At 36.9% G+C, this 27988-nt stretch overlaps 2 protein-coding genes across 2 annotated transcripts; one reads left to right on the forward strand and one right to left on the reverse strand.

The window, feature by feature from the left end:
- The first annotated feature begins 18 nt into the window (after positions 1-18).
- On the forward strand, positions 19-27817 carry LOC136251220 (E-selectin-like). Its single transcript, XM_066043633.1, has 10 exons — positions 19-180; positions 13967-14041; positions 22379-22873; positions 23568-23765; positions 23813-24001; positions 24053-24241; positions 25573-26061; positions 26349-26543; positions 26595-26783; positions 27144-27817. The coding sequence occupies exons 2-10, from the start codon at positions 13981-13983 to the stop codon at positions 27620-27622; spliced, it is 2484 nt and encodes an 827-aa protein (XP_065899705.1). The 5' UTR covers positions 19-180; positions 13967-13980; the 3' UTR covers positions 27623-27817.
- On the reverse strand, positions 19834-20979 carry LOC136251219 (uncharacterized). Its single transcript, XM_066043631.1, has 2 exons — positions 20678-20979; positions 19834-20621 (listed from the first exon to the last, which is right to left on the reverse strand). The coding sequence occupies exons 1-2, from the start codon at positions 20942-20944 to the stop codon at positions 19860-19862; spliced, it is 1029 nt and encodes a 342-aa protein (XP_065899703.1). The 5' UTR covers positions 20945-20979; the 3' UTR covers positions 19834-19859.
- Positions 27818-27988: the final 171 nt, after the last annotated feature.

Genomic DNA, 27988 nt, shown 5'->3' on the forward strand with positions numbered 1-27988 from the left:
ATCTATGATGACACCGTATTAGTCTACTATAGAGGGTTTGATACCACTACCTTTACAACACCGCTTAGTATTTTGTGATTAGCTACCTTACCTGTTCTAAAGGATCACCTGTATAGCTCTGTGGTTATAGACTCAACAACACTGGTGGTTCCGGCTACGTGACGTTCTACTGAGTGAAAGGCAAGCTAATACTAACTACCTTGCTAATTGTTTATTTCTTTATAAATACTGTGTATGCCTCCATTATGGACAGATACGAACAGTGTTGTAATCAAACTTTTATACTGAGTCCTGCATATGTTACACAGTGTGCACATGCATTGTTCGTAGCTGAACTCTATACATGATGGTTTCTTTGTAACTGAACTCTCTACAAGGTAACTTCTTCTAGCTGATCTCTCTACAGGGTGATTTGTTTGTAGCTGAACTATCTACAAGGTAACTTCTTCTAGCTGATCTCTCTACAGGGTGATTTGTTTGTAGCTGAATTCTGTATAGGTGATTTGTTTGCAGCTGAGCTCTTTACAGAATGGTTTCTTTGTAGCTGAACTCTCTACAAGGTAACTTCTTCTAGCTGATGTATCTACAGTGTCAGTAGTTTGTAGCTGAATTCTCTACATGGTAGTTTCTTTGTAACTGAACTCTCTACAAGGTGGCTTCTTCTAGCTGATCTTTCTACATGGTGGTTTCTTTGTAACTGAACTCTCTGCAAGGTGGCTTCTTCTAGCTGACCTTTCTACATGGTGGTTTCTTTGTAACTGAACTCTCTACAAGGTGGCTTCTTCTAGCTGATCTTTCTACATGGTGGTTTCTTTGTAACTGAACTCTCTACAAGGTGACTTCTTCTAGCTGATCTCTCTACAGGGTGATTTGTTTGTAGCTGAATTCTGTATAGGTGATTTGTTTGCAGCCGAGCTCTTTACAGAATGGTTTCTTTGTAGCTGAACTCTCTACAAGGTAACTTCTTCTAGCTGATGTATCTACAGGGTCACTAGTTTGCAGCTGAATTCTCTACATGGTGGTTTCTTTGTAACTGAACTATCTACAAGGTGACTTTTTCTAGCTGATTTTTCTACTGGGTGATTTGTTTGTAACTGAACTCTCTGCAAGAAAACTTCTTCTATCTGATCTCTGAACAGGGTGAATTGTTTGTAGCTGAACTCTCTACAAGGTAACTTCTTCCAGCTGATGTCTCTACAAGGTCACTAGTTTGTAGCTGAACTCTCTACATGGTGGTTTCTTTGTAACTGAACTCCCTACAAGGTGACTTCTTCTAGCTGATCCCTCTACAGGGAGATTTGTTTGTAGCTGAACTCTCTACAGGTGATTTGTTTGCAGCTGAACTCTCTACATGATGGTTTCTTTGTAGCTGAACTCTCTACAAGGTAACTTCTTCTAGCTGATCTCTCTACAGGATGATTTGTTCGTAGCTGAACTCTTTACATGATGGTTTCTTTGTAGCTGAACTCTTTACAAGGTGATTTCTTCTATAGCTGATCTTTCTACAGGGTGATTTGTTTGTAGCTGAACTCTCTACATGATGGTTTCTTTGTAGCTGAACTCTCTACAAGGTAGCTGATCTCTCTACAGGGCAATTTGTTTGTAGCTGAACTCTCACATGATTGTTTCTTTGAAGCTGAACTCTCTACAAGGTGATTTCTTCTAGCTGATCTTTCTACAGGGTGATTTGTTTGTAGCTGAACTCTCTACAAGGAAACTTCTTGTAGCTGATCTGTAGCTGAACTCTCTACAGGTGATTTGTTTGCGGCTGAATTCTCTACATGATGGTTTCTTTGTAGCTGAACTCTCTACAAGGTAACTTCTTCTAGCTGATCTCTCTACAGGGCGATTTGTTTGTAGCTGAACTCTCTACATGGTGGTCTCTTTGTAGCTGAACTCTACAAGGTGATTTCTTCTAGCTGAACTATCTTCCATAGTTGAACTCCCTACAAGGTAACTTCTTCTAGCTGATCTCTCTACAGGGTGAATTGTTTGTAGCTAAACTCTCTACAGGGTGATTTGTTTGTAGCTGATCTCCATACAGGTTACCTGTTTCTAACTGATCTCTTGAATTCTGTTCAGGGTGACTGCTCTATTAGGATGACTGCTCTATTAGAGTATCTCGATCTCGCACTTGCTACACCAAGTTGGATTTCGTGTTATAACTCCGTGGCTTTAAGTCTGATTCTTCTACACCATTGAAGATCCTTTCTAAGATGATTACTCCATCTGTACAGCGAATTTCAAAGCATTACCCTAAACGGTTTATCTGGTAGGCGTGGCAAGTAGTCGTTTTTATTAGCTAATCTCGGTTGCATAATTGTTACACACTGTTGGTTTTTTCGTTGTATCATCCTGGTTTTTAGCTCGATTTCTTTCAAACTCCAAAAGGTTTGAGGTTCAATAATTAACCTATTCACCCACCGATTTTCAGCTTCTTCCCATACGCGGTTTACCCTGTAGGCGTGACAACATATTAGTGTTATTTTTCGTGAATAATCGCTCATAACTCCTTGCCTGTTTATGGTATTCCAGCCAGAGTTGGTACCAAGATGCGTCTTTAAACCCCCCTTCTGTATGCCAAATTTCAAGGCAATCAGATAAGGCGTTCGCGTTTTATAGCAGTTTTTGTAAGTGTGCGAAAAGAGGAAGAAAAATAAGAAGAAAAAAATGAAAAAACTAAGCCAAGTTTTGAAGTCGCATATCTCGGGAATGCCTGAAGCGATTTCGCTCAAATTTGGAATGTGGAGTACTGAAGTTGGAGGGAGTGTCCACAGCACAAATCGTCTTGTTTCATCAAGGCAGCACAGAGCTACGGAAGTGCAAACATTTTGTTTTCTTTCTTCCTGTCAATATACTTACGGTTGTTGCGCGCCGGCTTCTTGGGCCGCACGACACATTACCGTGTGTCTTGATATGTACAATAGCGCAGCACGCTGGGTAATGAATGATTATGGTAGACTTAGTTCTGTCACCTCAATGTTAAATCAGCTTTCATGGCCACTGAACTCTCCAGACTCGCCGCAAATTCAAGGCCGGAGGAGACGGTCCGGTTGGTCAGGCCTGAGCCGGACCAATAATCTGGAGTTGAACCAACTATAGCTGACCAGCTCGAACTACATTACTCTCATGCAATCTTTGGATGATGACATCTACGTGTAGCTACGTACATTTTACAGATGTTATTGAAAATGCACGACACCTAGTTTCTCAAAGCACAGAACTACACGTATAGTACCTCCAATTACCTTACAGTACCAGCTACGTATCGTTTCGTACAGAAATGATTGTGGGTTCTATGTACAGTATCACGTGTGCCGACAGTTCGCATTTATCACGTGTAAGGCAGGTGCCTTCTTTGATTCTAAACCAGCACACTTATATCACAATTCAATTTTCATAAAATAATCATTAGCATTCCTTGGCTTGTCTCTCTTGGTGTCTTTTACTGGGCGAAGGGCTGGCAGTGACAAATCAGATGACCCATTCCGCGGCAAGAAGCTGTACACCCATACATTACATGGTAGCCATCTGGATGAGATGTTGAGTAGCAATCACTCCTCTTCAACTACCCACTCGTCCTGTCGAGATACTGAGCAAACTCTCAGTCTCGAGCTCAGTCTCACCCACCATCGCGCCATTTTCGAATACTGATTGATCTCGTGACTGTCCACCAGTATATCTACGTGATGATCCGTTCACTTCATATAGTAGTACAGTTACTACAGTATACTGTATTTTTGTAGCTGTGTAGCTTTTTATTGTAGCTGTGTGAATTCACTGTATAGTAATTAATACTAATTATATCCTAGCTAAAGGGGGCCATGCTGCATGCCATGATATTAGGTCAGGTAATCCTAAGGTTGCAGCACATGTTGCTGTAGACCTTCAGTGCTGGTCACTGTAAAGTGTTAATAATAATAATAATAATAATGATGGGTTCCCTGTGAAATTTGGGGGGAAAGTTGCAAGTTGCTAGCTAGTTTTACTTTAAAATTTAGCATCAATTTTAAATTTTAAGGCATTTTTTCAAGCCTTTAAATTGCAAAAATTCTGCAGCTCCTGGGGGTTGCACCCCCAGACCCCCCTTGAACTTCTAATTGCCAGTAGTGTTCTGCGATACAGTGCATTTTGTGTATCGCGTATCACCATCAATAAACTGTTCGATACGATACTGTATCACGATACTATAATAATAAAGTGGTCTTGGCTAGTTATGACTGGCGTATTAACTAATAGTTGTAACAATATCCAATTTATCTGTACCTTAAAGAACCAACACTGATTCTACATTCATTGTGTATACAATTTCTTTATTCAGTGAATGCTGCTAAACTATAGTAATAATTATACTGATCATGATGTGACAAATAGGCTGAAATAGCTAGTGTGTTCCTGGTATGATTTTTAGTATGGAAAACAGAGTTGCTGTTAAAAGTACATCTCTACCTGGATACATGCCTCTATTACACCACCCAGACAATTAGCTACCACAAACATTTTATTTTAATACATGCTCCTACAAAGGCTTGTCCGGATTTCTCCGCATTTTGGTGAATTGTCAAGATGGCTAGTATATGCAGCAGATGTTACTGCTAGTTCTTTATACTCAAAGTGTAACAGCTACTGTTTTTAGAAGACCTGGGTAAGAATATTTTAGCCATAACACAGTAACAGCAGCACTTATAAACGCGTATTTGTATGGCTTCTCATAACGTTACATTTTATAGCACAGGTAGGCTTTCTGTTCGAGTATTTAGATCACTGTTGCAGTAATAGAGCAATCGCTACCTGTTCTACTAGAAAACTTCGATATATCGATATTTCCTAAGTACAGTATCGTATCGTGATACTTATTTGCTGTATCGATATATTGCCGTATCGATATGTATTGCAGATCCCTAATTGCCAGCTATAACTAAATGAACCATACAGCAAGTTTCATGCTGTGTCCCTTGTATGTCAGGTCTACAATTATACATAGTATAGAAAGTCTAAAGAACAACAGATAGGCTTGAGCATATTTATATAGCTAGCTAGCAGTGAAATATCACTAAAATTGCATATCTGAGTGACTAATTTTCAAAACTTTCCTGTGGGGGCATGCCCCCAGACCCCCCTATATAGAATGCTCGTGCTTGCAGAGTCACACTTTGCACAGTGTGCTTCGCAAACTGTGCAACAGCTCCTCTCTCATTGGCATGTATATATAGTAGCAATTTCAACATTATAGTCAATGGCCTGACCAACTCAATTTTCCCTCCTCCGGCCCTGAAATTATCTCGACTACAAACTTTACACAAAATTTTTTACCAACAAATATCACTTACAATTCCTCCATACTACCTACCAACATCACGATCCATGAGACAGTACCATCCACTGCACTACATCTTACCACATGTATCTACCACAGCACACCAAAATAGTTATTTTTCAAGAACAATTAATGATTGGAACTCCTTACCAGTAGATCTTGTTGAAGTTGCAGATGCTGACATTTTTAGAACTGGACTACAATCATTATTGTAATTGTGTTACATGTATTCGGGCAAATCTGAGCACACCAGCAGGGCTGACTGCTCAGTAATAATAATAATCATAGTCGATATAATAATAGCATGTAAAATTTAAGTGGGTCTGTTTTGTGTTATATTATACTCTTTTTATGCATATACATACAGAGAATTTTGAGTAATCCATCATCAAAATTAGTTGTAATGTAGCCACAATATGTGGGAAAAGGTGTAACACATAATAAGCATTCATTTACACAGGTGGAAATTTACTTCAGTGGTATACATTCAATCTAAATCTACAGAATAATATTATGAGCTTAAGTAGTAAATTGTACAACAGTAAATTTTGTAATTATACCCCCTTTCTAGGGTTGTTTAGTGGAAAATTTCAGACTCCCTCCTAAACTGCAAGTGAAACTACACCATATGCTGATTTTAAAATAGTACACAAGACTATACAATGCCCTCAGATTCAATCTCAGACAGTCCGAAATGGCCTAATTAAAAAAATTGCCAGCTATATGTATCTATACACTCGTCCAAATTCATAATAACATGAAACAGTTGAAATAATTTCCTGACTATAGTGCTAGTAGTGTGATTGGGTGAAGCCACATCCTTTATGGCTGGTATAGAGTTTGATGTGTGAGTGTCACTCATGCACACTATTCTTTTGGTAGTATTTATTACATGTGTATAGGATATTTTCAATGAACCATTTGTGTGAGACATAACAGTGACTTTATCATGCTACATACCTTCCATTATTTTAATGGAAAGCTGGCTTGAAATTTAGATTTATGGACAATTTTGAAAGTTAAAATTAATGTGCTATTTTGAAAACATTCTTAATATGGTAAACTTACATGTATATATATATATATATATATTATATAGATATTCAATACATGTAGCTCACTATGTATAAATTTGTGATATATAGTCTCGTGCTCATATATATACACTTACGTACCTTTATAATGCAACTAGAGTAATTTTATTTATTAATAAGAACAGCCAGGCAAAGTAGATCCACATGCAGTTTTTCATCAGCCACTTCCTCTAATTTGATGTGGGTGCACAGTCATATTAATTTTCATTATTAATCATTAAAGCCAAAATCACAGCAACAGTAGGTTATCTGTTACTACTAGAATGACAAAGGTCTTCTAAAAGCTTATGTTTACACTTTACAAATCTAGCTTTCTGGAACAGAAAGTAATGTTTTCTTAGCTCTAAATGCCAGAACAAACCGATATCTTTATTCATTTCTGCCAAGGACAATCCCAGACTGGAATAACTTGAATATAGAGGATTTAAGTAATTGTAATCTAGATTCTTTTAAAGATTCTTTATCTAGTTATAGCTAGTTAATCACTTACATGACTTTTTTTGTACATTAGCGTTATACCCTTGATGGGTTTTGCTAATAAATAAATAAATAAATAAATAAATGATAGCTAGGCTATCTCGAACTCCAAGCACTAGATCGCATGATTAATTTTAGTAATAATAAATTTTGAGGTGGCAGGTGATGCGGGTGGGTGATGAGAAACCAGGATTCAACTTTGCTTAGCCTGAGAATATTGATGAAATGTTTTAGTTTTTAATACTACATCAAGTTATACAGTATGCTGCAATATCATATACAGTGTATATTAAGGAGAAATTTAGTGATTTGTATAGGTTTGAGTGCACACATTTAAGTACAATATAATTTTGGCTGTTATGAGTACAATTATCCCATGATTGCACAAAAATGTGTGACTGCACCTATAGTGACCATCCTTATGCTTTGTAGTGCACATCCAATTCTAGGTGATCAAATCATTTCTTTATCTGATTGGCTAGTTATGACATCTCTTGTTATTGCACTGTAAAGGCATTACATATGTCAGCAATTCTGATTGGCGACTTAATATAATAGTAGATTTGTAGGTATAGGCAACCTCCCTTGTTTCACTACTTTTTAGCTATTACCTTAATGCTTGTTCAGTTGTTCCACTACTTTTTTGTTGGACTCCTAATTCAACTTAAAAAATAGTAAATGCATACTTAATTTTTCTTCTTATTTGTTTATAACATAATTATGGCTGCGTAATGAACCCTTGCATTAAAAAAAGATGATTTCATTACTTATCTTACTAACTGCCACCAGTCCAGTTGAAGGGCCTTGTTAAATACCAGGAGATCCATATCCATCAATGCCATGGCAAGTTATAGTAGTTTTCCCAGTGTAAGCTTGTTGCTTCAAGAGCCACCAGGGTTTTGAATATTATCCATGTTAGGTTGTGATTCTGAGGCCAAATGTAGAACACACAAATTAAAGCTATTATACCTGTACTAGGCCACTGTTGAAGGATGCATGCATGTGTATAGTTTGGGCTCCAAAAGATTAATTGATGATTTGACAAGGGCCCATAGGGCCTGAAGTTAAATCAAGATTATAATAGAGTGAGATGAGCAAATGCAACACTGGTATTTCTCACACATTATTATACAGCAGTTAGTAGCTCTTATACAACTAATTCGAAAATAAGTTCCTGCACGTGACCACTGAGTCAGGTTATGAATTTTGTTGTCAGCTGAGCAGTGAGCCCTACAAGGCAAATGATCACAGTGGAATATTCATAAGGTGGGCCAGTGTTACATTTGCTCATCTCACTCATAATCTTTAACTTCAGGGCCTACAGCCCTCATTAAATCATCAATTATATTTCATGAGATTTGCTTCATGTGACACTGGTAGAGTTCAAACTTCAAAGCATACAGTCTAAGCGGCGAATATTACGAACACATGTACATACGCAATCCAACTACAAGATACAAGTCTTGAAAAAGATTGCGCTCCCATATACCTTAACCATTCATCTTAATAATAGTGGTAATATTGCCTGATTATCATAATAATAATACAAATGGTACTAAGGCCAAACACAACTGGCACAGATGGCACTAATAATGGCACAAAGTCCAACAATACACTACAGTAGTAAGTGCAAATATAGTTTAAGATGATTGAGGTCTAATCTGTAGTATAGCCTGATCATAGACACTCTTCTGAGTGGGTCTATAATAGAACCTCGAGCTCCTGAATGTGAAATCTCTACTGCAGTCAGCAGTGCTGAGAATGTCCTTAATAAGCACTCCCGGCTTCTGTGAAACTGCAGTACTTGAAGCTCCTCTGACTGAGTGGGCCTTGAAAACTGTGGTGTCTGTTCCAGTTTTTCCTAGGATTTCCTTCAACCAGTGAGCTAGTCTTTGAGAGGTAACTGGACTATGTGGCCTGACATAGGAGAGGAACAATGGATGGCAACTGTTATGGTCTTTGGGCCTGAACTGTTGTACTGTATGTCTTAGACACTTCACAACACATAAGTGGCCATCATCCAGAAAGGCTGCAAAAACCAGTTGCTTTAGGAGCGGCCCCCACTGTCCTCTTCTTGCCTAGAGTAGGTATATTGAATACCACCCCTTCAGGTCAGAATGTCTGGTATCTTAAAACCTGTACATCTTGGCTGTCTACTATACAGGAATTTCAAAGTGTTTCAAGATCCAACATTGAGATAACCATTTTTAAAAATATAGTGGTTGACTATTTGAATAAAAATTGCCTTACAATCCAACTTGTGTGTATGGTGTTAATTAATTTTTGTTTCTACAATCCACTAAGAAAATAAAAGTGTTAAAATTTAATTAGCAATACTGTATGGTTCTTATTTTTTAATTCCATCCATTTAGCTTGTTATTTCCTTATGTAATAGCTAGCTACTTCCAGATCTCAATTATTTTTCACAGAAAAACAGAAAATCACCAAATAGTGGCCTACACAGCCAGAGGAAGTCATAGGATCACCAATTGCATACCTTGTGTTGTCAGTGAAAAGAACTGGAACACAGAGGAGAACAAAGGAAAGTTCATGATGCTTGTACTGTGTGTACTACAATTGGTGAAAAGGCACAACTCAGGACAAAGTGATGTCGAACTGTGAAGAAATTAAACCAAGCCCATGCATAGCTAGTCCTAGTCCTATCCATTGTCGAGCTACAACATGCTTGGCTGGAGGCATCAGTTAGTTAGTTAATCATTCAGTCAGTCAGCATAAAATTCTGTGAAATAGAAAATTTTAAAATTCCATAGAAACTTGGAGTCCACCTGTAGACCATGTTGTGGTTAATCAATGTTGCCAGGCTGTCATGAAGGGAAATTGAGGTTGGCTTTAGGGAGACATTTTGATTGGGAGAGCTCAAACCTTCTAATCCCTAATATACAGTACTATTGTACTGTACGATATTATGCACAAACTCATGTACAGTACAATAAACATTCTATGGAGGAATAATTTATAGTGCAAAATGTACAACATAGTGCAAAACTCTTAACACAATGCAATAATAATTTTGTGATACGAAGTGATTAACATGCTGCAACTGGTGCAGTACTATACACAACACTAGATTACCAATTGCAGTAAAATTGAGCAAAGGTCTCTGTACTCACTAGTATGTATTATAGTGAAGCACTGCAACAGCCGCAACACACAGTGCAACAGCCGCAACACACAGTGCAACAGCCGCAACACACAGTGCAACACTGCTACAGTGCAACACTGCAACACTGCTATATACAGTGCAACACTGCAATATTGCAACACTGTAACAGTGCAACACTGCAACAGTGCAACACTGCAATAGTACATCAAAGAGAATAATACTTTTACATTTTACAGTAAATAAAAGTCATACATCTAAGAAAATTTTTAAGTGTATACATTTTATGTGATTACTTTTGTCATGAGATTCAATTATGTATTCTGAGGACATGGCACCCATCAAAGAAAAATACAGGCTAAAAATTATTGGTATGTATAGTAAAGGGCTAATATCCCACTGAAGCCACACATCAATCAAGCAATTAGCAGTGATAATAACAAGTCTTTATAAGTTTTAGAATTAACACATTGAAATGTTTTATGTAACCATATACTGACTTGTTTATGTTATTATTTAATTGACGTTGCACTGTTGCACTATTGTAGTGTTGCACTGTAGCAGTGTTACACTGTTGCAGTGTTGCACTATTGCAGTGTTGCACTATTGCAGTGTTGCACTATTGCAGTGTTGCACTATTGCAGTGTTGCACTGATGCATTGTTGCACTGTTACAGTGTTGCACTATTGTAGTGTTGCACTGTTGCACTGTTACAGTGTTGCACTATGGCTTCAAGATAGTATCAATCCATGGCTCTACTGCACTACTAGGATTGTGGCATTGAAATATGCATGTTAGTGAAAGGTAAGTTTGCTTTCTGTTTGGTAATCATTTAGTAGGCAAATGTTGCAACAATGCAACTGTTGCATTTCACTTAGGTATTATTTTGTTGAACATATCTTGCCACATATGAGTACCTATGCTTTTAGCAGACTTGTAACTCTATAGCTAATACAAAAGTGGAGCCTCTAAATACTTGGGGACCACGTTTACTTGTCTGTTGCATGGAGGTGTCCAGACAGGATGTTGAGACTTAAAATTGGTGTAGCAATAATAGTAGCTGGCCTATAGCAATAAACTACTAGTTAAGCACTGTACTTATGGCTGCACACCACTCAAGTGTGCACAACTTTTCATCAAACACATGGCATAGATAGCAACCAGCTAGCAGAAGATAGGAGAGAAATATGCAGCTAAATATTGCTTCTACCGCGTACCTAAATCTCTGCTGTGTTTTTTTAATGTTCCACAATAGTCCTCGCAACTTAAGCCACTGGCTCAAGACACATGAACATTCTAATAAATTGGTATAATCACATGTTGTCTTTTGTAAATCATGTAAACAGAATCCTACACAGCGTCATTTGTAGATTATTATGTTGAGTAGTGTAGAGGATTGACCTGAAACTCGAACTGTAATTTAAATATATAAACATGCATTTAATGTATGTCAGAGGTACTCATAGGCTGTCATTTTCTGTCCACTGCATATGCCCGCATCTGTTTACTCCCAGCTCTAAAATTCCATTATTCCATATTCTCAGCTCCATTCCGGGTTTCTTGCATACTGTATACAGGCTTAGTACAATTGATTTACTAAGAAGATTGTCAGTTAACGTGTCAGTGTACTATCAGGTCAGCACAAATTTATGTTGTGTTGTTCCTACACCGTAAAAGATGAAAGTATAAACTGAAAATGTTATTAGGCTGTTTGCTAAGGCTGTACTTAGGTAAGTGATAGCTTGAAAAGTTGCCATTCTCATAGTTAATGAAATAATGGAAATGGACCGTATGCCTGTGTGGAGGGAATTATTATTGAGTGGCCTTGTATGATACATGGATGGCTGTTTTGGATAGTTTGAATAATTTTCTTGAGCATATAAATTGCATATATATATTGTTGTTTTGCACATAGTTTAGGGACGTTTCATGATTTCATGGAATAAAAATTCCTATCCTTGAAATACGTTATAAATTGCTTGTCCATTATTTAAACCTTCTAGTCTTCTAGCTTAGATATAGCCATCGATCATGAACTTCCAGTATTTTACTTGAACAATTATATGGTTTTACCACTATAAGTAGCCATATATCATAGTGAAACTTTTCTGCATGAATCAAATTGGATTTTATGTAGTATAAACAATTTCTCTTTATAAAGGTAATCACGAAAGCCAGATGAAAACATTTGTCTGTGTTTTGGAGGTATCCTAGCTCAATTTGGAGAACCCTTTAAGGAAATTGCCTTGGTTGGTAGTCTTATTGCAGCATGGCTTGCTGCATGGCTTGCTGCATGGCTTGCTGATCGTATTAAGATAACCCCATTGCATTTCGTTTACATTCTGCACACAAGATCAAATGTGGCCATTTGTAGAAATGATTACTGGTGGCATGCAAGAATTCTTATTAGTATACTGTTGGGATCATGAAGGTTTGCATTTTCCTGCAAATAGTATAGCAGCCTTGCCTTTCCTTCATACTGACTTGTCAGTATAGCATATAGCAAAGTGTTCATCTCTCCTCTATATATTATGAAATTATAGCTAGCTACTATAGTCAAGCCCAAACACGTCTTCACAGTGACCTGAAATGCTTCTGGCGGGAATTAAAACACACTATTCAACTGACTGATACTACTAAGTGATGCCTTCAAGCACTTGATTTTTCCCAGCAGCCCAACATGTGCCTTTGGGCATAGTGCAGTACAGAGTGCATGTATCATTGATCTACCTTTGTCCTCATTTATGTCCCATTCCTTTTCACTTACAGTATGTATTCCTGATTCATCATTGGCACACCAATGGCTTCATGTGTTGTAGGAAACAGGAATTGTCCGTAATATTTGCAGCATGCCCAAGTAAGCCGATTGGTTCTTCTTGTGTTTTCTGCATGTAGAGCTTGTACACAGCAAAAAAAAATTATTTTGCTTACCAGTAATTCATATGTAGACAATTAAGTGTAAGGAATATTAGAAATATTAATCCCTGTAGCCTAAGTACATACCAGCATGTAATAATGTGGAAGTTGTGGCTCCAAAAAAATTGTTGCATGGGAATAATCTTCTCATCTTTATAAAACTAGCTGAAATTTTCAAAAAACCAACAATGCTTCTTAGTGTGTATATCTATTAATAAATATCCCTCTACAGAGACCTACTAGAAGCCTATGTAGCCGGTATTTAAAAAATTAACATCAAAACTCTTTTGATTGTAGAAAAATTCACAGACCTGTGGTGGTAGTTTCTATAGTAGTACATACAGCTGTTGATTTAACATAATATAGCTATTATGTGATCACATATATGATCACTATAGTCATAGTTGCTGTTTCCTTGTGTATTGTGTTTCCTTGTAAATACCATACAGACCAGTAATGTAGTTTGCATTCATTTTAATGGGTTCTGTCTGCTAAACTCATTTAAACATCATGCAAGAAAGTCATGATGTATACAAAGAAACCAATTTCTTCAGCCTTACCTACTTTACCAAGTAAGAAAGTTAAAATACCTTTCTGCTTTATCCCACTATAGATACCCTTCATTAAAACTATATATGATGAATAGCGTAATCCACTTTATGAGTAGGTCGTGTATGGTAGGTGTATCAGTGGAGACCGTTGTGTATTATTGCATGGACAATGAATGCATTAGAAGTTCTGATAACTGCCAAACTGGATATGTTTTCCGAATGTTGGAACATGGTACTATTATATATAGTCTCATCACTCATATACCTCAAGTGTGATTATCAACCTATAAGCATGCATCGCACGCTTATAATCCAAAATTGATAAGTGTGCTAGAGGTAGGGTCTGGGTGGTGAGGGTAGATACATGAGGAGAACAATTTTTAAATTTATAAATGTATTAATAACTACTTGATATGTACATTTGTCTAAATGTAGTTCTTAATCTCTTTGATAGTTCTCTGTGTTATTTATGATATTATCCATTCTATAGCCACTACAATTAAGATGGATTGGAGATGGATTATCACTCTGTTGTTAGTGCTACTTTACTGTATTCAATTATCAGGTAAATGTTGTGTACAGTGAGTGAGCATCGCATGACATCATAGTTGATAAGGGGGGGAGTCTAGGGGGCTGAAGTTCCTACTGAGCTGAAATTTATTGCTACTTGGCTGAAGTAGCAAGTTAACTCACATTCCAGTTAGATATTATGCGTGGTATACTAGTGCAGGTATCTGTAGGCATAGGAACATCATAGGTAAAGACTTGGAGCGGCATATAGCCTGAAATCCACACAGAATTGATATACTGTAATAGAAATTTCAAATACTCTAATAGAACAGTCGAATTGATTTCATTTTCCATAGTCTTATTGTAAAAAAATGTTGTTACCCCTACCGAGGATTGAACGCATTTCTTGTCAGTACAAATGATATGTGTGTTGTGCAGCAAAGGAAAAGCTGGTGCAGCTTCATGTAACAGATAAGTGTATATAGCAACCAAGAAATAGCATGCATTGGTAACTTGGTCATGCCTGGACAGAAATGTTTTGCAGTGGCTCGGTTTGGAAACCTTCCATGTAAACCTTGAGCTAAATCAACATGGCCATGATTGAAATACAAGCCTTCAAAGTTCATCCTATTTCTTTCTAATTTTCTTCCAAACATTTCAAAGAAAAAAGGTAGCACAATTGAATTATAATTATAGGCAGCATTCTAGTAGTCCTGCAAATATAGTTACTTTTAGCTATACAAGTTTGTACATGTACTGAGAGTTACCGTAATTTGCTTTATTTTCATGCAAAATATTTTCGTGATAACATTTTTCGTGTTAAAATATTTTTGTATGATTTACGTAAATGACTGCTCTATTAGAGTAGTTCGACCTTGTATAAAATTTTAGTGCAAGAAATTTTTGTACAAATTTTGCATATGAAAATTATTTTACAACGAAAAAAAGCAAATTACAGTAGTTTATAGGATTTGTTGAATCTCAGTGAACTTAAGGTGGCGCTAAAGTAATAATGCGCATTCTTGACAACAATCTGCTGTGTCTCAACATGGTCTCAATTTAAGACATATTGAAAGCTAGTACTTAATTTTGCATACAAATAAACTATGCATACAGGAATCTATCATTCGTAGAGAGTATAAAGCGTAGAACTGCTCTCAAACCAAGAAATCGGTGGTACTTAGTGGACCACAGAAGACGCGTTATCTCTCAATAACCTCAAGTTTTAGCTCCAATACTTCACATGATGAAAGCATACTATTACAAGAATCATCCTACGTATCAATAAGTGGAAGCGATTTACAAGTCGAAATATATGGCGTTTAAAAGCAGATGATAGCCTTGTTTCACCGTTCGCACCAAGCGAAGAAGCCATAGAATGGACATATGATATACCGATACGTAGAATTATTCAGACACTATTGCTTACCATTCATACGAGGTTTCGTGGCTGTTCAACCCGTGTCTACAGAGAAAAGATAATGTTTGTAACAGGCTGTAAGGTGAGTCGAAACAAATAATAATTATTAGTAGCGCTTGTTTTCACGTTGTCAAGGTTGTCAATTTGTTGTAAAGGTGAGTTACATTCCACCTGAACTGTGTAACAGCAGCTGCTTGTTGTTTTTGCTAACAACTCACCTGTTATTCGTGGCTGTTTTTACGCTTGGTAAGTTTATTATGGTTCTGCGCCGAATTAGCCCCCGCCTGATTTACCACAAATTGCGTAGTATATGATATGTTACGTCATATGTATTTGCTATGGCTTCTTGTGCGCGTCATTGCTTTATTGCCACCTTAATTACATCTGCTTTGTGATAAGCAAATATGTTTCACTGATACATCACAGTGGTAGACAAGTGGTTATCTCAAGTAAGTAGAAAGATTTAACCTATAAGGATAAACAACTGAAATGGAGGTATCATAATGATGTACTGTAAACAGTACCCAAGGTGGGATTAAGGTTTCGAATATGTCAATGTAATGCCAACTTTGAAGTGGTTTATATTTCTTAGTTGGTGACACAAGTATCAGAAAATTTATATGTAGCAGGCACCGAGCTTTCTCCGGCAAAATAAAGTAGAGCAATGCGACTGTTAATTTGCTACCAACATCAAAGTCAATCTGTTGATTATATACATGCTTTTTACTACATCAAAAGAGTTTAGAAGAGTGGTGCTGCACTACTCTTTAGGTAAGTCCCTGCAGGTAGAACTTTATGCAGAGCCTTAAAAGAGCAGGGTCCATCCAAGGGGGTGCACCAGGGTAGCAGGTATATGGAGTAAGGGGTCTGGGAGGCACAGCCCCCTAGAAGCTAAAGCTATTAATTTTCATGTTTCGGGACTGAAAATTTTGTAGGATGGCACATCATATACTGCTTTCTAAGTGGATTACATTAGAGTTGTATAGGCCATAATAGGGATAAGTTAGCCTGCTAAAAATATTTTATGCACGTACATGGTCTTATGTATGTCGCTCTTTAGGCTCATATATAGCTAACTGCTCATGACTCTCAGTATGGGATAGTGCTGCAGGTGCTGGTTTTCATACCCATCAATTATGGAGGATTCTCAATAGTGTTATGTGTGGTGACTGTTCTATTAGAGTATTTGACTGACTGCTCTATTAGAGTATCTTGATCTTGCTTTGGGAGGGGGATCTGCCACTGAAAAGAAACTTGAAACTTACTTAGATGTGACCTGCAGACTATGACTAAGATCACCATGATATTCATTGTACTGATAAATCCCATACCTATAGTTTTATGAAAGAGTTTTCTGAAACTTCCTCTACTTTATAATGCATTCAGCTCTCAAGTTCAAGGGCATCAGAGTAGGTGCGACCAGTGAGGCCAGCATTTTTTGGCTGAAATTTAAAAAAAAACTAAAAGTAGTTAACATGCAATACTTGGCATTCCTTTAATGGCAACAATGGACAGAAACAACCTTTATCTAACCTGTCTTTCACTCAGAACAGCTCTGGGAGCAGCTTCATGTTGACTTCGTCCATAGTAAGCACCTCTAAAATAATTACCATTATACTAACTTTGGATTTGTTTCTCTTTGTAGTTGCTTTGGATACATTCCTTACTGTTTATTAGTAGACTCAAACGATAAGGTTAAGAGTTAAACAGAGGTGTGTTTGGTCAGTTTTGAACACTTGTCAGGTAGCTAGTTAACTAGCACCTTGCACACAGCACAGGGGTGACTCTAGGGGCGTTTCTGAGGTTTCCAGAAACCGGTCATGTTCAGATTGAGATACTCTAATAGAGTAGTCAATCGCTCTAATAAAGCAGTCACAGTGTTCAGAGCAGCAGTGTAGCAAGCTATGTAGGGATTTTTATGTACTTCATTAGTTATGTTAATGTATATAGTTAGTGGAGCAGTTATTCTCAGAATGCATTTACCTTTGTTTTGTTTGTTTTTTTGGTCTTTACCAAAAGTCTATAACTATGCTCTTGATCAGAAACCAGTCACCAAAAATTCCCTGGAGCTGTCCTTGCAGTACTACAGCCCATGCAAATAGCATCTCTAAATGTACAATTTTAAAATTTCCTAGGGGCATACCCCCACCCCAGACTGAGCCTTACCATTTTACTCTGATGCCCCTGCTCAAGTTACGTACCAAAAATTTAGTTTTATTGATGCTATGTCCTTTAAAATTATTATGTCTTTCTGAACAGCAGCCTATCTCACTTAATTTTAGGTATTTACTAATAACAAGCAGTGGCGGATCTAGAATTTTTTAGAGGGGGTTTCAGATTCTGCTCAATTTCAGCCTAGCTGTAAGTCGAAGACCAAAAAAAAAAAAAAAGGTCACAACTTGCTGTACAACGTTATAATTGTGATATCAAAGGCTAAACTATGACGTTTTTTACCAGTAGACAATCCTTCTATGACACATGTGGCGATTTTATCACTGACACAATGACTCGTCAATAAATTTGGGGCGTACGCTATTTTCAGAGGGGGTTTCAGCTGAAATCATTGCAACCCCCCTGTATCCGCCACTGATAATAAATACTTTATTTAAGCAATAGGAAATTTACTTTTGAGTGCTTTGTAGCACTAGTTGTTTGTGATGAAACTATTGTAGTGTGTGATCTTGCACTGTACATTGTATTGCTTGTTGTGAACATGTTTTGTTCCTTCATTGTTGACATTTTGTAGCAAGAAATTGGCAAAATAATGCAATATTTAATGCATCCTCCAGTAACCTGAGCTCTTACACATCAAAATGGCAATGGTGCCCATGCAGACAAATATAGCATTTTGCACTAGGCTGACCATAACGTAATCAGTCATGGTAGGACAAGGTGGGACATTTCACTAAGAGTTAGGTTATTAATTCTTGCACATCATTCATTACTCTTGTTGTGAACTAACCATTGGTGCTAATTGAATTGGAGTAGGCCTTGTCCACCCCCCTTGGATTGAAAGAATGTAGTGTCTCCTAGCAACCAAGTGGTAATTATGATCAGCAGTCAAGCCATAAACCAAACAGATAAACTATATTCCTTAGGTTCCATCCCTTCTCTTTTGATAGCTAGGACATTATGTCTGAGCAAACTGATTTATGGAGGCTATTTGGATGGCAAATGTCTGGTAACCAACTGTTGTATTTGGTGCCATAATTTTAGTATACAGTGTTTTATTGGAGTAGTGTATGGTCTGGTAAAGAAATTGAACAGACCTCTGTATTAACCCAGTGGAGGACACAGGGACACGCCCTCTTCAAAAATGCAAAATTTCTTCTAAGATAGTCTAATAGAACAATCAGTCAAATACTCTGATAGAACAGTCACTGTATGTAAAGCCATTGTAATGCATCCATCCTGGGTTTCACATGTCATCTTTTAGATAGGGAAGGATGAGACAATCTGCAATCTTTTGCCGATCTTTTAAAATGGAAACCCTTTGGTCATCTTGTAGATTAAATGGTCCTAATCCAGCCAGCCATTTTCGCTTCAAGAACCCTAATGATTTTTTGTATTTTACTCTGAACCGTTTTCATCGTAACTGGAAAGTAGTGGTGATAGATTTGTCCAGCTGACATATTACTGCAAGAAGAGAGTGAAGGATAGAGAACTGTTTAAAAGATATCAGGGCTATATTAGTGTAGCATGATGCATTGTTTAACAGCTGTACGCTATGTGTGTGTGTGTATAACAAGGTTATTAAATGTAAAATAAATGTAGCATTATTAAGAATCCTTTACAATTAATGCTGAGTGTGAAACTTGCATCTGCAGCAGCAACCCATTGACAAACTTATGTAGCTATATAGCCTGATAGGATTTATTATTGCACTGAGTCCTTTGTATGTCATTCTTTACTTTATGTTCAGAACTAAACTCATAATTGTCATTATTCCCTACACACAACTCTAATTTATTACTATGATTTAGATTATTTGTGCATAAAACTACTTTACATCAAAAAAATTAGTCCTAAAACATATATAACATACTTTAGCTCCCAGACCCCCTGCTTATATAGCTAGCTACTACCGTGCACCACTCTCCTTACCCTGGATCTACCCCTGTGACCCATTCACTACCCAGACTGTTTTTTTGTCCCTTTTGAATTTGGGTCCTAATATAAAGGGAAATATCTTGTGATAATGGAGTTATTTGATCAGCATTTAATGTGCACAAAATATTGTGTACTTTGCCAGCAGCAAATACACCCTCTAATTTGCTTCTTTTTTTTTACTCTTTACATTTTGTAATACACATCTAAGAAAGTGTAGCAATTAAAGTTCACAGAAATCAACATACAAATAAGTCCTTGTAGGTTAGGTAATCCTAAGGCTGCAGCACATGTTGCTGTCAGACCTTCAGTGCTGGTCACTGTAAAGTGCTAATAATAATAAATACTATTTGGTGCAAACAGCACAAGAGAGTTCTTTATTTTTGTTGTAAGGAGGACATGGTAGTGATCCACACACACCTTCTACTGGATGGAAGAGGAAGCCATTATGATCGTGAATTGAACCAATTACTGGTGTAAGGCTGTGATCGACACACGAGAATGTTGATCGGTGATGATTGTAATACTCACTCATCAAGTAACCGTAATATTCGGTGGTCCAGCCAGCTGGGCAAATATACCTTGCTGGTAACATGTAAACAGTATTTCTTGTGGGAACATAGCACACAGCACAAACGACATCTGTATTATAGGAATTTGGTACTAATCCATCTGTGACTTGATATTCTGCTCCATAAATGAAAGCCAAAGTCTGTGCTCCACTGACTGTCTTGAGGTAGTTAGGGTTAAGTGGCAGACATTGTGGATTGGCACCACCCCCTTTGTGACTGTAGAGTGATCCACCTGCTCGGCCAGCATACACTAATTCTGCTCCAGTGTCTGGACAGGAGTTATGGCCCCATCGTACATACACCACACCACCAGCTGATACTCCCGGGGGACCAGCAGGTCCTGTGCCTCCCTTAGGTCCAGGAAGTCCAGTCAATCCCCTGGGACCTGGTAGTCCATCTCTACCATCTCGACCATCTCTTCCTCTGAGTATTTCAAGTGTTCTGTCATTTTTGTTACTAGATTCAGCTCTTTTGGCCAATTTATGCGTATGGGTACTGTTATCAAGGACTTTGGCACTATTGAACTGATAAGTATTCTAGAGTAGTAAGAGCATTGATACATGATCTAATAACATCCCTATAATTCACTCACTTGTGTATGTTGTTGGTTACTGTTTAGTTGCAATTGTAATACAATGAGCTGTTTATTTTGGTCCATAAGTTGTTTGCTTTGTTCCATGACTGTTTCTTTCAGTTGTTGTATCATTTCTGCTTGTACCTCAATTTTGGTCATCATCTGTGCCTGCAATCCAACCAGTGATGACTGGAAATACCAGCCACCAACAAACACAGCTCCCAAGCAAACCAGTGACAATACCAAACCAAAATTGAATACACTACTTGTTGCAGTCATTTTCATTTCAGCAACTGGCTATACAGCAAAGTTGACAGTTTATATATATATAAGTTGTTGGTGCTATTAAAATGTTTTATCTTAATTAGTTAGTATAGCTATGTGATCATTCTTTGACAGGATACTGAAACACTTGTAGAACTTTGACCTAATTTTTAGCACAGTACTCTCACCCCCGCACATATAATGTCTTCAACTAGGTTAGAAGCACAAGGATTTATAGTGTACACAAAAGTGGTAAGAGTTAGCAATGTAGTTGCATGCGATAAAGAAGATAGTGACCTATTTGGTGTCTTTTGGTACATATTAGACAAGACACTCAAGCCCACACCACAGGCTGTATATGTATAATGGATTAAAACAACACAAACAGCACAGGCTCTGGCACAGTAGTCTTGCATGCCACAGAAAGTATGCACATACACATAATAGTAAAACTTCTGATCCAATAATTTTATAGCCATGATAATGTAATATCTAGAGCAATAACCCACACTTAAGAATTGTGTTTACATGTTATACCATGAACTTTTAATGAGTTTAAAAGTTCATAATATTATAGTTACATGATCTGTACACCCACACGGGATACATAGGCAATAATTACATGAAAAATAATACACTACTACTTTCATCTATAGTCATACGCATTCACCTGAGCCCCTGTCATATCAAAGAGGTGAACGTGTGTTCACTCCCAATGGTTTTGTACTGGAACAAGGATGTTTTCATGTTGTAAACATGTTTGAGCGCCTGAATCATCCATACTAAATGTATGGGATATTTTTAAAGCCTCATAAATTGCCTGTATCAAAGCACTTTTTTGATAAATAGTTCCGATATTTGAAGGGCTTCACAGCACTACTAAATGTTTGAGCAGCTGGCCCTTGTAACAAGAATTATTAAACGAGGGCGAAGGTGAATGCGAACAGACTATAGTCAAGTGCATAGGTAGGTATGTACATTAGGCACTTGCTAACTAATTATGTCTACACCATATATGCAAGAGTTAATAATAGTAGGGAGCTCTTGATACATGTGATAGAGTTTGTTATTATTGTTCATAAAATTCAGCAATCACATGATGTACTGGATAAAACTTACAACTGGCTTATGCATACAATATAACTCATTTGTGAGCCTATCATAATCATTTTATTCTCCACATTTGAGACTTACTAGTATGAAATTATATTCCAGAGTTCGTCAACTTTCAGAGTTAATTATAACACCAAATAGTTTTAGTACGAGTTAGCTACTGCTGACTGCTGGATTTACTGATCAGTTTATGAAATAGTGTTTTTCTCTGGCAAGTGCCCTGAATGATCTGCCAAACAATTTCTAGCTGCCTCCTCTGAACAAAGTAGATTATTATGGTACATAAAACTGAGTAACTTTATGTGGTTCCATTTGCAATTGATGATATGTTATTTTTTTCAGGTGGCCAAACTTGTATTGAAAATGCTGATGTTCAGAGCCTAGGAATTGCTTCATTAAATGTGGGAAGACTGGCACTTACTCCACGGCTTGAATTTAGTTGTGATGGTAGAATAACTAGGATAAGAGCTAGGGTTGTTTCGTTTCGCAACAGTACCGATTTTCCCAGCTTTCAAGTATGGCGACCATCATCATCAGTCTCAGATGAATATAGCAACATTGGTGAAACTTACATACAATCACATGATCAAGTGATTTCTTTTAGTGATGGTGTTATCTCTGACATTTTTCTCACTGGTGATAACAGGATAGAGTTTCAGTCAGGAGATATTGTAGGCTATTATCATCCACCTGATTCAAATTATCGAGTGAGGCATGTACTAACTAGAGGATATGTACGCTATACATACCTTGTATCATCTGCTCCAACTTCTGTTGATCTTACCGATAATGATGGTGTAACAGAACAGCGAGAACCATTGATCGAGTTTACATATGGTAAGTGGTAGGATATGGGATATATTAGTGCTATGCAACAATCGTGATAAATCGATTATTGTGAAAATCATCATCTTTATCATGAAAATTTCATTACCGCACTATTGTGATAATAGTAAATTTCCAGATACTATACTGTAAACCACAGGTGGCTTACGTAAAGTGAGTTAATGTCACAAGTCCAAGTAAAATTCCAACTAAATGCTATCATGATTCTTGATACTTGCTTACAGATATAGGCTGTAATTGCACAATGATAAATTTGTAGAGACATTTTAGTAATATTTCTTTTTTAATCGATTATCATGGTAGTTGTGATATTGAGGTACATCATTGCAACAATATATAATATCATTACTTTCTAGCTATTATAACATTCTTTAGCTCTGCAGTGATTTTACCATTCTAATGAAATATACTATTGCATGCAAGGAAAATTTGATATAAAAATTGTTAAATTTAATAAATGCCTTGAAAGTACAAGTTTTATCTACAATTTCTTGATTCTCATCAACATTTAAGTCATCAAATTTTCATTGCATCAAAATTTCCTTGCAAATGGTATGTACTGTAGATCTATTCTATTCTGCTGGAATCATGATGAAATCTAATTATTTATGGACAGTATAGATATCTTATTATTGGATTTTGACATGTGCGTGACCATATTACCATATTGTTTATCATCTATCAGACATCCAATGTGATGATGACTTATCAACACCATCTGATGGAGAGATAACATCATGTAGTTCTGGTAGAGTAGGAGTGGGTTATGAGGGAGACACTTGTAGTTTCACATGTAACACTGGTTATGAGATAACTGGTAGTGACACTAGGACCTGTCAGAGTGATCAGAGCTGGAGTGGTACTGAAACAACATGTGGCAGAGGTAATGTTATATTTGTGAATTAACTATCATTTCGCAAAAATGAATAGTTTCTTGTCCATCACTTACTGATCCTAATAATGGAATAATCACTTGTTTACTGGGAGGTGATGGAGTTCCTTCCTATGAAGACACTTGTAGTTTCACATGTAACACTGGTTATGAGCTAACTGGTAGTGACACTAGGACCTGTCAGAGTGATGGGAGCTGGAGTGGTAGTGATGATGTGTGTATAAGAGGTAGGTGAATTGTGATGTTACGTGGATGATAGCATGTGCATTGTTTATCAGTTCCTTGTCCATCACTTACTGATCCTAATAATGGAATGATCACTTGTTCACTGGGAGATGATGGAGTTCCTTCCTATGAAGACACTTGTAATTTCACATGTAACACTGGTTATGTGCTAACTGGTAGTGACTCTAGGATCTGTCAGAGTGATGGAAGATGGAGTGGTACTGAAGTTATGTGCAGAAGAGGTATACAGGCAGTAAATATGGTAGTACTGGAAAATATGATTTATTTAGGCATACATAAATTCATTGTAAACCAAAAACCAGCCTCATATTTCTATCATGATGACATTATGGTGTGCTGGTTAAGGCTTAGGTGCATGTGCATTCAAAGTAGTCTAAAACATCATGCAGTGATTGCAGTCTTTACTTTTTACCTTAATTCCTAATTACTTAGTTCATTCCTTTTACTCTAATTCTAGCTAGCAAGTTGGCCACTTTATTTCATTACACTGGCTAAGCCAATCAGTGTCTGAAGTAATTAATTAGGAATGCAGCAAGAAGAACATTATTAATGATACGAGTCCAATTATTAAAATTATTTAGTTGTATTAGCATTCATTCTTGACCACTACAAATATTAGCTATTACAGTTGCCGGTTACTTTTACTTTCATAGATGCACTTTTTTTGTAGCCAAACTGTTTTTTTTTGGAGATACTAGCTACTTATAAATGTATGTACAGTGAAACCTCACTTAGTGACCACCTCATTAATAAGGCCACCTTGATGTAATGGCCAGGTCCAGAAAGCCAAGATCTTGTGTGGCCACTGGTCTTGTTAATGATGTGGCTCTATAACAAAAATTAAATTAATGGAATAGTATGGAAGATAGTACAATATGTGAGTTTTGTTGTTTCCCCATAGCTAAGTATTGAATGCAATTAAAATTTAGAAATCTGTCTTACAAAAATGGTCTTAACAAAGGAAAAAATCATAAAAAGCTTGAAAACATAGTACACCTCGCTCTTCCAAATTTAGGCAACCTTTGCAGTGGTACCTTGATTGCTTGCTCAGCTGGCCCCTTTATTGAGTGTTAGTTTTACCAGTTTGGTCCTGTAGATTTCAAATAATCCCTCATATTTGGTGCAGAAACACATCACAAGATGTATGTGAACATCTATTGAGACAGACTGAAACAAAAGTAAAGGTTATTTATGATGCAATTCATATTTTTTTTGCTAAACGCCCACACAACACTGAAATGATAGTATATACCCTCACTAATGTTCTTATGGTTATGTTGAGTTAAATGCAGAAATTGTAACATAAATTTTCATTAAAATGTTTAATTTTTGGTTATTTCTAATGTCTCGCATAGTTTAGGGACCCAACTTCATGAATATTCTGCCTCGAGTTCTGTGATTGCCTACAACATTAAATTAGAACCTCCTCTGAGAAATCCTGGTTATGGGCCTACTATCTTATTAACTTGTTGTTTCAGTCAGCATTAGTAATTAGTTATTTAAGTCTACGGTGAATAGAGTCATTATGTGTATATGTGATCTGTTCCGTTAGGTTGTACTGACCATGTTGATATACAGCAAGGTGGAGACAATCAGTTTGGTCATAATAGATTAGCAATTATTCCACGTCTCAACTTTACTTGCAATGGCAGAATAATCAACATTAGAGCAAGAGTGAGCAGAAATAATAATATGAACAACTTTCCTTCTTTCCAAGTATGGCGACCATCACAACCAGGTTCAATGATATACAACAGAACTGGTGAAGTTCAGTTACAATCAGATGATCAAGTGACTACAGGGAGTAATGGTTTCCTAGAAATGAACATCATTCTCACTGGTGATGACAGGATAGAATTTCAGTCAGGAGATGTAGTAGGATATTATCACCCAAATAGTTCACGTTATCAAGTGAGAAACCTACAAACTGATGGATATGTACTGTATCGATTTGATGTATCACCTACTCCAACTTCAGTTGGTCTCAGTGAAGCAAATTTTGTGTCACAGCTTCGACAACCACTGATTCAATTTGCAGTTGGTATGTACTTTCACAGTTTCAATGATAAAACTTTGAATGTCTTTTATTTTATAAAAAAAAATATGATGAATAAAAGTAGGCCGTTATGTACGTACGTAGTTTTAGAAACTAAAATACTGTGGTAAAAGAAGTGTCATACATAAAGGACTAGATATATCTATCAGCCTGTGCCAATTTGCAGTGGCTGAGTGCCAGCTAGTGTTGCTAATGTGCCAACGTAACTATGATGCTATAGGCCAGGGTTCTGATATTGTAAGTGTTGTACATGTTTATCTTCATATATATAGATCCTCAGTGTGACAACCTATCAACACCATCTGATGGAGAGATAACATCATGTAGTTCTGATAGAGTAGGAGTGGGTTATGAGGGAAACACTTGTAGTTTCACATGTAACACTGGTTATGAACTAACTGGTAGTGACACTAGGACCTGTCAGAGTGACAGCAGCTGGAGTGGTAGTGATGATGTGTGTAGAAGAGGTAGGTAAACTGTGATGTTACATGGATGATAGCATGTGCATTGTTTGCTAGTCCCCTGTCCATCACTTACTAATCCTAATGATGGAATGATCACTTGTTCACTGGGCGATGATGTAGTTCCTTCCTATGAAGACACTTGTAATTTCACATGCAACACTGGTTATGAGCTAACTGGTAGTGACACTAGGACTTGTCAGAGTTTTGGGAGGTGGAGTGGCAGCAACACCAGGTGTGGAAGAGGTACGTATGTGTTCTGCTGTTTTCAATTCAATCATCCCTGAAATCAAAGCAATCCTTACCATATTGTAAAAGTACAATCCAAAGCAGCTATTAAAACAGTCTTGACTAGAACTCAGTAAAACCAAAGGCTTCAGTTCATAAGAACTATAGGCTTTGAAAATGAGAACATTTAGACCAGTAAAAAGTTATTTATTTCTTAAAAATTCAAGCACTTATAGACTACTGATACAAGAGATTTGACCGTTTAATTAGGGTGTTTCATCTTATTGTGTAGCCACTGATAGACCTTTTATACTGTATTCCTTCACTATTATAATTTATATCAAGCACTAATGTGTGATACATATATAATTTGTACAGGGCCATCAAGTGGCAGTGATGATAGCAATGCCATTCCCTTAATTGTTGGAGCAGCCGGAGGAGCTGTAGTGTTCATAATCTTAACCATCATATTGTTGTGTACTGTGGTAGTGTTGGTGAAACATTTTCAGCACAAAAACAAAGACTATGCTGTCAACAGTAACATAAATAATCTGGGAGCTGATGTCACACTTAAGCCTAATCCATCTTATGGTATTAACAGTACTAAGGAAAACAGTTCAAAGGATCACTATGATCTTTTACCACAAGCTCATGTTCATGATGGTGGCATCTCTAATCATTCATATCGTTTACCTACAGTAACTGACGAGATGATGTCAGGTTCTGATGTTGTGAAGCCTCTTGATGGCAAGACAAATGAAAGCCAGAATTACTATGTAATTGATGCAGTAACACATCACTCTGCTCAGAATACAGAAGATACTGCCTACCTTGAGTTAATCCAGAAAGTCACTTAATGATACACTTTGTATTTCAAGACATATAGCTACTTCTACTGTACTGTATATGATTATAACATAACTATATTACTTATCTGTAAAAACATTCACATTTTATGTATATTATGTGTTCACCATAGCCTGTATATGCTTCATACTACAACTGCACATTGTATCATTTGGTTGAATAAATGGTGAAACAGTTGTGATACAGTGGAACCTTGAAATCCAGCTATTCAAATTTTCAGTTAACTGGGTGCCAAAAGTTATTGCTCTATTAGAGTAGTGAGCATTTGATTAGAGTAGTAAAAAATTAATTTAATAAAACCAAGAGTTCCCCCCTCAAATATTATGTTAATCGATTGCAAAAGTGTTAAAACATTG

Source organism: Dysidea avara, chromosome 3 (assembly GCF_963678975.1).
Source record: "Dysidea avara chromosome 3, odDysAvar1.4, whole genome shotgun sequence".
Lineage (NCBI taxonomy): Eukaryota > Metazoa > Porifera > Demospongiae > Dictyoceratida > Dysideidae > Dysidea > Dysidea avara.